Genomic DNA, 14,428 nt, shown 5'->3' on the forward strand with positions numbered 1-14,428 from the left:
AGTACAACTAGCAGCGTAAAAAAAAAAAAAAAAAAAAAAAAAGCCTATTAGATACTGGAAGTATCATCTTTCTAAAAGCAGCAGATTTTTATTTCTGCAATGTATAGACACTGCAAATCTCAGGGAAAATTGCACTAGAACAGTGGGTGGCTCCAAACTGCTGGAAACTTTACAATGGCTTTTATGTTTAAACATAATTTAGCAGCTGTTAAAGGTCAGCACAAATCCCGTACTTTATCCGTGTAAATAATGTCTACAACTGCCAAGAAAAGAATGCAATAAATAATGCAGTGATTATTTTTTTTGTTTTTTTTCTTTTTTTTCTTCAAAAATGAAAAGGATCTCTTAAGCAGTTCCACTTTTCTCCTCCTTATTTCAAATTGACAAAGTAAAACACTAATTAAATTATTGATACCAGAAATTTACTTACAGGGATGACACGTTTTGTACACAAAGCAAGTAAAACATCTGACACATTGTATAGTGCCAGGTGCAGCTAAGAATGTGTAATACAAGTCTGCATCTAGAGGCTAAAATAACCAACAAACTTGCGGCAATGTTTCATTATCAATTTTATTTCCTACCATACACCAAATGTACAGCACAGAACACAATTTTGTTGCTTTGATGTAAGAAATATTAATTGTATGAAGAAACAGTATACAAACTACTCCAAATTAAAAAATGCATACATCATTGCTCTTTACAAAAGATCTAATTTACAGTGTAGCTCATAAATGCATTTAAACACAAAAAAAAAAGAAAAGAAAAAAAAGAAAAATGAAAAATGAAAAGAAAAAAAAAATCAGTGCACATTACAAAACACATCAAGTACAAGGGAGGCAAATAAATACAAACATACTTCACAGAACATCCTGAGCAAACAACCAAACACGGATAAATTAACCTGAAGCCAGAGTAAATCATAATAATAAATACATAGGTAAGAGATTTTTTTTTTACTTAAATAAAATATATAACAAATTTGTTAAAATATTTAGTAAATTAAATTTTAGTCTTTGTAACGAGTGAACTCATTTTGTATGCATTTAACAAGTATAACAAATGTTCGCTTTTTGATTTTTTTTCAGCGAGTACAATAACTTTAATAGCAAATTTTTGTTTGGTGTCTTCCTATTTATATTAGACAGCACGTATGGTAGCTTTTGAAAAACTGATTTAAAAAGAAACACAGCTCCTAAGAACATACATTTCCCCCTGTCTAAACTAGGATTGGAGAGTTGAATCAACTCTCAAACAAAAAAGCAAGCTCCACCTAATGCAGAACAGTGACCACAGTGCATGAGAGTTTACTCACTTTTGAATAGTTCTTTTGTGCAGGAACAGTAATAATATAATTGTATATGTCAAGCTTGTGAATGCCATCATATTCAATCTAAATATAAACGAGGCTAATAAAAATAAACACTTTCATTATAGCACGGAAAAATTAAACGCACGCTAGATCCATGTATACATTTACACTGAGGCACATATGCACATGAGGTGTGTGTGCATACAAAAAAGGCAGTTTAGCTGGTTGTTTATACCTTTTTCTTAAAAAAAATAAATATAAAAAAAACTTCTGAAACAATGCTTAATTACTTACAATCCCTGAAATAGACATTGCCTCGGTTATAGCAACCGCTAATTTCTGACGGATTCAGAAACTCCAAGCGCAGGCTAACCAGCGAGGGAGGCATGCATGAGCTGCTCTGAACAGGTGCATATCCCCATCCCCTGTGCCTGCACGTCCTGTAGCGCCTGGTACCCTACTGAAGGACTGGCAACCGACCCAGTATCAAATTAGTCCTGGTGAATACGGATGGGAGAAACCAATCACTGTGTTGCTACCGTTCGTTCAATGAGAAGGGCAACACCACTGCACTGGAGTAATATTCCTCTCCAGACTGCTGCCTTCTTCACTGCTCTTAAGTTCAAACCAGTATTGAATGCCATTTCAGGGGAGATGTGTTTGATTCATTATGTACAGAATCTTCGGCTTGGGATGTGTTTGCATTTTTCAGTTCCAAATCCATAGCAATACTGGTCACTTGGTTAAAATCTCAACGTATCGTACTAAAAGAGTACCAGTCCTATCAAATTATCATTCTTGTTTAGAGATAATTGTCATTTCCCTCTGTAAGCTAACTCTGAAAAAAAAAACTGCAGTGGTAAAATAAATCTGAAGTTCTCTTGAAACATTTTAAATAATCATTCGCATAGGCTAAATCACACAGCCAAGTCAAGTGCTTTGCTGATTGCTATATTTCATTATTGCTAACGTATTCTTTAACACACTGTTTTCCAGCATACTGTGCTTTTAAGAGCCCGAGTTCCCCACTAGTGGGCACCATTTATCTTCTCAGTCCATGCATCTTCACATCTCATGTTACTGCAAACCCATTTTTGATAAAAAGCCGTTATAAAAAAGCAGGATGTGAGGAAAATAAAACTAGAACCACAGTTCCGTCATTTGTTACTCTCATAGCTTTTTTTCTTCCTGTACAAACCCAGCAAGTTATTTAATTTACAGTATAACTTTCAGTCTATTTAAAATCCCGTTGGAAAATAAATTAATAAACACATTTGTAAAAATATGGCAGGCCGCAAAAATGCTGATAAAAGATAAAAAAACAACTCTTTGATTAGAAATAAATAAAAAATATAAAAAATAGTCACACACACTTTTTACATTCACTTTACAAAAACTGAGTGCAAAAGAAGAAAAAAAAGAAATTGTACTGAAATAAATATAATATACTAACAGAGTGCATTGCTGTTAATACAAATAGTCTGTTGTGTTTTTATTCTTTTTTTTATGTCAGCTGGGAAAAAATTAGTGCAATGTTGCAATTGTAAATGCAGCATGGCAACCTACACCCCTTAGCAGTACATGAACTCCTAACAGATCCATCTGGAGTTTACTGCTGTTAAGTAATTTCTGTTGCCCAGCAGCTTTCACATCCTACACATGGATGCCCTTCACTGCCTGTTTGATACTTTCCAGCAGAGCTTTGCATTCGGGGGAATAGTCTCGTTCCAGATTGCTGTACATGTCTGTGAGTGTATTTACATATGCTTCGAAATTCTGCTCACTGATTGGCCCCTAAATGAAGACAAAACAGAGTATAATTGTAGCAGATAAAATGAAGGCCAAAGGAACACAAACACCCAACTCCAAAGCACAGAAATGCATTGACATGGCAAGTGGGGAGAAGTCATAAACACATCAGTCATCCAAGATAATAGAGGGATTGTAGAAATTGAGGGATTTTCACGTGTTGGAGCATCCAAGCACATTCCAGGCAAGAAAAGGTTCTAAGATATTATCTTCAGTATAAATTGCTTTTCTACTGAGACCTTATCTATTGAGGCTCTGGGATTATGGCTGACATCCCTGTAATTGTCCTTACCTAATTTCCCAGTCTCCTTCTTGAGACTGGGAAAGGAGACTGTATTTCTGCAGACCTAACTACCTAACTACCTGGGTGGATTTGGCCTGTGTTTGGATGACATATAGGACATGGAGTTTTTCAGAGGCAGAGTTTTGTTGGCCTTAAAAGGATCACAGCACTGAGCTCAGTGAAACAGGTCAAAGTTCTGATCTAAGAGTAAAGACAGATTTTTGGTGTGAAATTTTCACACGTTGTGCAGGGGGACACTGAGCTAGGGAGGGATAGAGTAAAAGCTTGTGCAGGGCAGAAATACCAGTGTTGGCTCAGTCCTGAAAGCAGCTGAGTCTGTTATCAAGTAGAGTCCAAGATCCAGCATCTCTGCGGAGTAAATTAGGCTAAGCAGAGCTCTACTAATGCAGCTACAGTACTCCCGTTGGTCCCTGATCATGCTCATCTGCATCAGATGCTGGCAATACAATCTCAAAGAAGGTGTGAAGCCACTGGCTGTGGTCTTACCATCTGTGGAAGCTGAATGTCAGCAAGGCTGGAGATGAGGGCTTGGCTTAAACCAGCTAGCTCTTTCAACAGGCTCTCATTGTTCTGCTCTATGAGTTTGTTCTCTTCTTCTATTGTTTTCAGGTTGGTCTCCATAGATGTGATCTACAAAACACAGATATCTACAGTCACACAGAGAACTGTGGCAGTGCTGAGCCCAAACTGGCAGTCACATTGTCGTACTGTGGGTCTGAAACTCAGGCAGTTTTTAAAGGATGGATATAACCTCTCCATAGAATAATCACAGCAAGTTGTGTTCACTCTGAATCAATGGACTTTGCTGTGGGTTCACAGAGAAACCCTGTGTCAGTGAGGCACTGGAGAGCACTTTGAGTGGGGAAATGAGGTCAGAGGGGAAAGGTGACACACTGGATGGAGAGTGTGGCCTCAGGGATGGTGGAAGGAAGGAGAAAGGAGGCTGATGTTTGCATTGCTGTCTTGCTCTTAAAGCATCCCCTGCTGGTTGCCCACAGTGGCCATGACACAGCTTTTAGTTGTTGTGTTACCTCCCTTCCTCGCTGCTAAGTGGAGGGTAGAGCTGTGAGCTGCCTGGGTTAGTAAGAAAAAAAATTGATGGAATGGAATGTGATGGAACCAATAGGAGAAAAATCGAGTGGGAATGAAATTGAGAGGCTGAGTGTGTGATTGCTGAGATCTCTGAGGAACAAAATGGAAACACCAGGTGTTTAAAAACAGCATAAAAATGTACCTGAGGTAGTGAAATGGTATAATTTCTGCATGAGAGCAGAAGGCACATACTGAGCAGTGAAAGTTTATATGTCAAAAGTCGTGCTGAAAAACTGAGGGCTGCAATGGCAAGGTCTGGTGCTTCACCCAATGCAGCCACTGCAATGGCTAGCCATGGCCCTGGAAGGCACAGCACAACAGCAGTTTGCAAGTGTTAGGCCCACTCCCTCCTCGTTAGGACAATATCTGTCTGCACTGCTTAAATCTCTTCTTGTTGTGGTCAGTTTAGTCTCAGTCACACACAGACTGCCCTCAGGGAGAGAACCCTGTTTGCCTGCATGCACCCCTGAGGCCTGTCTTGGCTCCAGGCTGCCAAACTCCTGACCTGGGGAGATTAAAAGGGGATAGAGCAAAGCCATGGAGCAAATACATTGCTTCAGATGTAGTTCAGGCTTTGCTGGTCAGACTGTCTTCAAACTTCAGTAATTCAGAGGAGAAAGCTAGCTGCATAAATTAGGCCATCTCTGTGCAAACAGAGAGAACTGAAAACAGTGTCCAGAGACACTGCAAAAAAACTCACTGCTATTCAGTTTGGGATAGATGTTCCTACAATCATTCTAGTACAAAGCAGCGTGCACTTAGACTCAGAGCAGGTGGCATAAACTTCACCCGTGTTTAGACTATACATTCTCTTGATATCATAAAAACAGCATGAATCAGCACTGAGAACATTCTATAAATACAGAGGGGTGTGGTTGCACTCTGCTCTGGATCAGTTTAGACTTGCATTCTGTTACCAAATCTGTTCTTATTTAGGAATTATTCTCTAAAAAATCTTACTGTTCCTAAAATATTGAGCTCTTACTTCAACCTGATTTACCCAGGTGAACCCTCAGGTGCATGCAGAGGTGTCTCTGTGGAGGAACATCCTCCATAGAACCACAGTCAGCACCTGGAGGCTAATACCATCTTGTCAGTTTACAAAAGAATGACAGTGAATGACTTTTCTATAGCTCCCCTGCCAACTAATATGCCCTACCAGTTAACAAGAGGCATCCATTCCTTACCAGTTGTTGCCTGGAGGCAAAATTTAAACTGTTGGTGAGTGAACTGAGCTAGGGAGATTTCCTTAAGTACAAAACAACAAAACTAACATGTAATAAGAGTCAGAGCAGGGTCCTGATGACTTTCCTAACTCGGGTTCTTACCGCAGTCATGGGATTCTCTGCGGTGTGTTTAACAGAGGTTTGGTCAACAAAGGGAAACAAACGTTTTGTTTGGTAAATAAGGTTTCTCAGGTCGCCAAAATTAGCTCTAAACTGCCATCAACCTATCACTCAGTAGATCTTCATAATAATTGCCAGGAACCTGCTACTTATTTACAAAAAAAACAAATTAAATTAAAAAAAAAAAAAAAAGACATGTAGGACTTTTGTAATTTTAAATGCTAGAGTGAAGAGAATGCTTTTAACCTTAGCACAAGAAAAACTAAAACTTTGGCTTTGATGTCATACCTGGGTTTGGAGTTTCATCATGTCAGCTTCAATTTTAAGATTGGATTCATTCAATTCTTTTATTTCTTCATCCAAATGTCTGATTTCTTCATCACTCTCAATACCTGCAGATAGTTGAAAACACCAATATCAGATTTAAAGTGTTCACATCTAAATAGACATATGAGTAACAAACAGTGCTACCTGTTACTGAACAAGAGGGAGATAACAGGTTTTTGATCAAATGATTGATCTTTAATTTACCTCTTACTTTGCTTTTAATGTCAAAATTGTTTTCTAGCTGTAAAACATTTGTATGAGCTCAAAAGGGAAAATTATTGCTCTTTGAGTTTCTGTATTTGACAGTTCTTTTTTCCAGCTTAATGTGCAACCACAAACTAGCCGGAGAAAGGAAAAAAAACTTCTAGAAATACTAGGGAAGAGGAAAGTATATCATAAAATATGAGGGAGCATTTACAATTTTTTTTTTTTTTTTTTTTTTTTTTTTTTTTAGTTTTAAAAGCAGTGTAAGAGCAGGCCTTCATTTGCAGGGAAAACCCTAGGGTAACATCTACCAACAGTATAATTGGTGACTTTAATAAGCTCATTTGTACCTGCATCTGACCATTCAGGAAAATATGTGGGGGGCAAAATTCTATGTGGAATAATTTCCTGGATCACAGCTGTGTGAAATGTGAATGACACCAAAAGCTAAAAAATGTTATAGAAAAAAAAGAAGGGAGGACATTTACATCCCCACAAGTTAGGTAGGGAAGAAAATTATCTTTTGATCTTTAGTAGAAGTCTTGTTCTGAAAAATACTGAGCAGCTACAGCTGCTGGCAATACATGCCTGTCTTTCTGCTCACTATCATTGTGAAACCAATTCCACCTCAAAAAAAGTACTGTTTCTACTTTAAAATCTACAGCCCTGAACTGAGTCTGCTGAGGAATCAACTTGGGAAATCTGTCAGTATCAATTCCTCCCCCACAGATAATGTGGACAGAGATGTACATGGAAGCAAAATCATTTGTCCAATGTAACACAACTGTTTTGCTCAGCTATTGGAAGCATAAAGGCAAGTTCCTTTCATCCTGGCTCAATGCCCAGCTTTCTAAAGCATGTTGTATAAGAAAGTAAACTCCTACACATTTCCCCTTGTATCTATTTAGTAGTTGTTCCTTTACTTTTACTATATGGGTTAGCAAAATTTTCAAAACACTGCACAGAAACCTGTAGTATTAAAGTTAAGAAGAGGAGTCAATTTCCACATGCAATTTATCTCTCTTCTATGTTAGTCTAGTTAATGAATAGCCAATGTTAGCTAGCTCTTCTGATCTGTAACTAATAACTTATTACTAATTACAACAGAAAAAGCATCTCCAAATTAAAAAAATAATAATAATGTTCTGAGATAAAGAGATCATACTCCCAAATGATGAATTATCATGCTGTAAATGAGTTGAATTTTATAATCTTTCATGCAAAGATTTTTGTTATTCAAGTTTAGTTATTGCTAGAGACAACTGAAAGGGGTGACAATTAATGCCAGAATGGCATCAAATTGCCTAAGTATTAAATGGGAGTGCAGACCCTTCTATCTGAATAAATGTCAACATCTTTTATGGATCTCCTTACCACCACTTGCTTTAAGCTTGATAGTCATTAACTCTTCCGAAATTTTGCCCTTTTTTATGGCTTGTGCATTCAGAGGACAACCAGATAGGCTGAAACAGATAGGGGAAAAAAAAACAATAACAACAACAACAAAAACATTAGCACCCACTTGAAAATGGCAACAATCCTTTCAGGCAATATTATCATGCACTTGGACAGACCTCTGTATCTAAGGTCACATCAGTATCTCCATTATAGCATAGCTTCAGGGAATGACATAACTCATAAAGAGCTATTTAACTGCATATTCCAGCCTGAAAATTGGAACAGAAATCTCAACCAATAAGTAAACAACACTTAAGCATATTTCAGAGTAATCAAACGAGAATTGGGAGCTATTGTAAAGTTACATGAAGATGCATTTTAAGAATTCTTGAAGTTCCAATACTTATAAACCAATAAAAACTCTATTGTTTTTATTGAGTGATTATGGTTCAGAGGAGAGTGGCATATGGTCCTTTAAAATGGCAAGTTTACCGTTCTTAAAAAAATAAATTGTTAATGGGTTGATTTCCACAGCACACAACTATTGCATTATTTTGTTGATATATAATAATGATCAATACAATAATAATTCTGAGTATACCCTATAGACTGTAATAGCTTTTTTGAATGGTTCTATTACATAATCAGTTTGCTCTTTAACCACTGTTCACATTAAATTATATTTTGCTATTTCAGTGCTTACAATTTCATCAGCTGGTAATTATCTGAGGCAATTTTTATTGCCTACTAAAGGGCTAAGATGAATTGCACTGTCTTAAAAATAACAAAGAAGAAATACCACATGCTGAAGAACTGGCAAAAGGCTTTGTATTTAGATGTAGCCAAGAAAGGAATAAAGGAAAAACTTTTCCTAGTAGTATTTTTATTTATTTTATTTTATTATTACTATTATTTGGTGGAAAAAGAATCCTATTCAACATGGTGTTTCTACAAAGGAAATGAATAACTCAATAAATAAATAAGTAAAAACTTTGGAAGGTTTAAGTTTGCTTCCTGCCTGCTTATCTAAATGTGCTAGTTTTCCAGTTCTAGAATATCAGTCTGGATCTCAGCCCAGAGCTGCTGAGTAACTAGAAGAAGGTCTCAAAGTCATTGAGTGGTTTGTTGGGTTTCAAGTATGTTAAGAAAGGATATAACATCATGAAACTATACTATTTATATGATCTTGAGGGTGATCCAGCCTCAAGTAGGACAGAAGTCATCTAAGAGTATGAGTTGCAGCCAGCTAACCAATTTTTTATGTTATTGGTTAGAAGCTATCATATAGCTTAGTGTGAATTAATTAGACCCAGCTTTCAATAGTATCGTAATGTAAACACTTTACCATGCTCATAAATTTAGGATAACAATGGACAAATCGACTGCTTTGGAAGTTTCTTCTCTGCTACAGGTAAATTTGCATATGAGCACTTCAGAGCTCTTTAATTAATTTATCCCTCAGCATTCCCATTGTGGTCTGATTTCACTACATCTGCCATATAGATGAGGTACTGGCATTAAAAGTTAAGAGTCACGTGTAGGCTGCCTAAAATTTCACCAAAGGATTTGTGATGTACTTTTCCATCCTGGGTGGTTGAGGACTGGCAGCCCCCCAGTATCAAATGCTACATAATGAGAAATGGGTGCAGAGCAAACAGTTTGACTCTAGAGCTAATGAATCCATCACAACCACAAAACTTTGCTGCAGACAGAACTGGTAATAGGTGACTCAAATGGTAGGGCATTGTCCTAGCAGCTGAGCTAAGAGTTCTGTGTAACTATATTACAACCACATAAGGAAAAACAAAGTCTTGTGCTGAGCTGAGAGTGGGCTGGGGCCGAGCCACAGTGGGACTTCCAGGCTTGAGGCTGAGATAAATACAAGAAAAATGAGTGGCTCACCAGAATGAACCCAAGGGTTGAAAGGAAAGTGAAAAGTAAGAGCAGTGGAGCTTGCTGGGGGACCTTTAAAGAACCAATTTCAGAGGCTGTGAAATTTTAACACACAATTCTGCTGAATCATACTGAACTTCATCCAACTGAATTGGTTCAGGTCATGTTGGACATTTTGGTATTAGAGAACTTGATTCAGAATGTTAAAAAGAAAGCAAAGGAGGTGTAAAATAGAAATTTAATTCCCTCTATGCACAGAAGATCAAACTTTACAATGTAATATTTCTGATTCTATAGACAGATTCTTTGAGTAATTGATTGAACATGTTCAAATGATATTAAGGCTTTCATCTTAATATATAATAATCTGATATTTATTGAACACTGGCTGTATGTGTGATCCCTATTTTGTAAATACAGTTTTGTTTGTAAAATTGTAACAGCAAACTTGTGTGATCCATATGAGTTCTATGTGTTTAATTTTTTGTGTAGTTCTAGCTATTTAAATACAAACTTTGTGAAAACAAGTTTGCCTCTGGTAAAAAGATTAAATAAATGCAGACATTGCTCTTGCTTAATCCCTTTTGTTGGCATTTCAATGATATTTGAATTTTCTGTAAAAGATACACAGATCCAACTCCATATTTGCCTAGGACAGAACTCTTATTAAATTTTAAATCATATAGAAACTGTTAATCTGAATAAAAAGACCTTGGGAAGTCACATTGCAAGGGCAACATAACATAAGAGTTAAAAGTTGATCCCAGCTATCTCAAGCTTGTTCTGATCTACATTACTCCAGTTTCAATGTAAACTATCTCATTATTTAAGTGACCTCATCACAATTTATTCAGACTGTAACCTCATTTGTTGCAAATTCAACAGGGGAACGTTAAGGGAAAAGGAAAAAGAAAACACAAAGTTATACCTTCTGTGGGTGACAAAAACATTATTAACATGACCCAGCCCGTTGCAGCCTGGCAAAGGACAGTGTGGCAGCTCTTGTTTGTTCAGTTTCCAGGATAGTGAAGACCCATTGACGGGACTCTCCTTCTGTCTCTTGGCAGCCAAAGGACAACCAGAAGCAGTGCGATGAGAAGTGTATTTACCTGATATGTGACCTTGGCCATCACAGCCTATCACTGGACATCTACAGAAACACAGCAAAAGAACCCTGGTTTTTACTAGAGACATCTAGTGAAAGCAGTCTCAAGGAAGAAAATATGTTCAGCTACTTATGTCACTTTGCATCAGTATATTAACACTTGGTCCCCAAAGATGCTCTATACCTGAGCATCCAGTTCATGTCAAGCTGAGTTATGGAGGTTCACCTAATTTTAAGATTAGGCAATGTAAAGTGAAGTTGTACAGCCTAAGAAACGAAACCATTCATTTAGATAGTATTTTACCAGAAAAGAAAATTGAAATTCTATCATAGGCTATAAATCACAACCTGTAAGTATATGAAACATCAGCATTCTCTCTTCTCTGTTTTTGACATGAAGTAGAGGCTGGGTTCAAACTTATACTGATCCGTATTACTGGAAAACTCTTGGAAACATTTGCAAAGAAAGGAAGAAAGGTTTAGGAATTTTTTTTTTCTTTTTTTCTTTTTTTTGAGTTGCTCTGCTACTGTTATGCAGTCTCTCATATATCACTAGCAAACAGTGAGAACAATAATGAGTGCAACTAAATCTTCATGTCTATATTCTGGCAGTTATCACTTACTGATTTTAATGGAATTTGCATTCAAGTAAGGAATGCATTAAATACCCACTAAATTTTTAGTTTTCACTTCAAGTGAAATTCTATCACTTTAAACCAGTAGGAACAATACAGTAAAATACAACAAGCCTTCCTTGCTGTTCAAGCTCCAATCTGATGGACTCCATCAGCTTCACTAAAAGATGAAGCAGTTGGTTTGGCTTAAGCTATTGGGCTTAGTGTCAGGTGGCTTGGGTAATTCCTATGATGTTTCACTCCCTCAGCTCTTACTGTCTTTTTCCCTCTTCACAATGACTTACACATTTGTACTCACTTAAGTTCAGGGTCTTCTTTTTCATCCTTGGTAGGAGTCACTTTGATACCACCTTTCCTGGCACGGGGACAACCAGATAAGCTGCAAGAAGCACACAGAACAAAATCCACCTCTTTAGGATGCTGCTTGCCAATAACCCTGAGTGCTGTAGTCTCAAATCATAGGACAGTGCCTACCTTCTGTGTGATGCATAGTTCCCAGTCACATGGCCAGAGCCGTCACAACCAGGTGTTGGGCACCTATAGAATAATATAGGGAGCTTACACAACTTCAAAGATAGCAGTAAATAACATGTAGTTGGTGCTTTTTTTTTTGTCTAGGGTGAAAGAATGCTTCCACCACACAGCTGTCATTGAATAATTAAAGCTAGTTCTTGTTGATTCTTTTTTAAATGTGAAAAATACTTACTTATTTTTTTATATACTTGAATTTAATGAGGAACATTAAATGTACTGCATATGATATGTGGATTTAAACAATTCATAACACTGTTTGCAGCAAACATTTTTCCTTGTACAGAGCCAAACAAACAAACAAACAAACAAAAAGCGGATTGATAGAGATCTATTTGTAAATTTACTGTTATGCATTTATTTGTTATCCTTCTGATATTCACAGGTACTGATATAAACAAGCACTTTGCCAGTATTTACAAAAGGGAAAATAGAAGCAGAGAAGCAGTTTTACTTTTGGACATCAGTATAGTTACTGTGATAGCCAGAATTTGAATTTAGTAGTTTGTATATTCCTAGCACTGTAATTATACAACAGGATATCTACCTATTTAACACGAGATTCAATTGGGTATTCAGCTTGGCAATTGGATTTTGTTTATGTCTCATAGTTAAGGTTTTTTTTGGGTGTGTATGTGCAAAAAATAGAAGCCTTCCAAGAGTAAATATTTAGTACTAAATCATCCATACAATGAAAAGAAACAAATTTGCCTGTTAATATATCATTGCTTGTAGTCTGGGACTAGTAGTACATGAAAAATGTGCACCTAAAGCCTACTGGAGTCGGTAGGTCTTTCCACCGACTTCTGTAGGTTTGGGAGCAGGACCTTACTGACATCACCTTCCACTGGTGAAGCAGTCATTCAGACTAATTTTTTGTGGTTTTTTTTTCTCTTCTTTTTTCATTGAATTTTTATATGTGTGTTTTTATTAAAGAAACATGCCTCAACACAGAATGGAGCATAAGCAAAATATTTACTTTTAGAAGTATTGTCAGCCATTTCCACATTTCTTTGTTCTACAGCACTAAGTTGTTGTGTTAACCATCCCTAATGGCCTTTTAAATGCTATGATTTTTACAGAGTTTCAGAATTACAGGAGTTTTGCCAAGCAATCTTGACCGAACCATTAAGGAATCTCTTATGGATCTTGGTTGTTACTGAATCTTGCCTGAGATGAGAAGAGGGATGATTTGATCAGGTTGTTGGTACACTGCCACAGAAAACTTCTACATGTATAACCGTAGTATCACATCTAAGTGTGCAGTTGTATCTTTGAATATTTGAAAATGTTTTTCTTTTGAGCATGACCAGATTCACTCAGTGATTCAAGTAGAATTCAGCAAATAATTCCAGCTGAAGAAAGAGAAAACTTTATTTTTGTATGTTTGTTTTAAATAACAATTTCAAAACATTTCATGATGATGTTTTCTGAACAAAAATACCTGGGCAGAATAATATGATCCACAGTGACAGCAAAGGTAGAGGTATGGGTTGCAGAGTGCCAGATATGCTTGACTGTACAGCTAAATGCTGACCTCTCTGAGCATGGGACAAGGACTGGGCACAATGTTATATGAAGCAGGTAGTTAGGGCAGATGTCTGGAGAGCGTGAATGCTCACCAGTAAATCCAGAATACCTGCCAAATACTATGGGTTTTAAATTTCAGCTCCTTGTTTTATCAGATGATCACAGATGGAAGAGTTGTCTGTATAGACTGCACATAGATTTTAATCTAGCAAGAGCTCTTTATGGAAAACATTCACATCATGAGTCTGAGAGTTATGGACATAAAAGTACAGTAAGATAATTTTGAATCTCCCCATCTGCATTTGCTTCCCCAGGTAGCAGTTAGACTTTACAACCAGATTGGAATTCAAAGCATTCTTGAGAGTGTTAAAGATATGAAGGTGAGATATTAATAATATTGTGAAATTTCACAATACAAGATACACCAAAAATGTATTGCCTTTCAGTCAGTAGTACTGTGGATCTTGATCAGCTTTAAACTGGCTGATGAGTTTGAACTGATGCTGCAGCTTAGGGAGTTACCCTCTGTTATTACTGAGCAGAACCAAGAAAATCAGTTTTATGTCAGAGGGCCAGAGGCCTCAGGATCTCAAGTTAAACAATGTCAGCTCTTGCAAGGGTGTAGGTTACAGATTCTTTTACACTTCATCAAGTTTGTTTTCTAAGAACAAGTCTCACAGCGATTTCACACAGCAATTTTTGTAACCATGCATTGAGTGCCTGCCATTTTGTGCCCCCTTTTAAAGTTGTTCTATCTTTAGGTAGACAAACTACAGCTTCACATAAAATTGATACACTCAGCTGAGGATCTAGGAGCATTTCTGATACTTCTACTGATGGTAAAGCTCTAAGAAATCCTTGGATATGAACTTTACCTAAGGCAAACCCACACAGGTCAACTGATTAGAACGTGTCATGTTGTTGATGGAATATGGATAA

General features: G+C 37.0%; 1 protein-coding gene across 5 annotated transcripts in view; it reads right to left on the reverse strand.

The window, feature by feature from the left end:
- Window positions 1-555: 555 nt before the first annotated feature.
- ST18 (ST18, C2H2C-type zinc finger) overlaps window positions 556-14,428 on the reverse strand; it is a 175,582-nt gene continuing 161,709 nt past the window's right edge. For all 5 annotated transcript variants that reach the window (XM_025147958.3, XM_015282653.4, XM_040695972.2 and 2 more), the window contains 7 exons: window positions 11,903-11,965; window positions 11,727-11,807; window positions 10,617-10,838; window positions 7,772-7,860; window positions 6,155-6,258; window positions 3,915-4,058; window positions 556-3,109 (listed from right to left, as the gene is read on the reverse strand). In XM_025147958.3, the coding sequence (XP_025003726.1) occupies window positions 2,969-3,109; window positions 3,915-4,058; window positions 6,155-6,258; window positions 7,772-7,860; window positions 10,617-10,838; window positions 11,727-11,807; window positions 11,903-11,965 (844 nt within the window). In that variant the 3' untranslated portion in view covers window positions 556-2,968. The remainder of the gene's footprint in view (window positions 3,110-3,914; window positions 4,059-6,154; window positions 6,259-7,771; window positions 7,861-10,616; window positions 10,839-11,726; window positions 11,808-11,902; window positions 11,966-14,428) is intronic.

Source organism: Gallus gallus, chromosome 2 (genome assembly GCF_016699485.2).
Source record: "Gallus gallus isolate bGalGal1 chromosome 2, bGalGal1.mat.broiler.GRCg7b, whole genome shotgun sequence".
Lineage (NCBI taxonomy): Eukaryota > Metazoa > Chordata > Aves > Galliformes > Phasianidae > Gallus > Gallus gallus.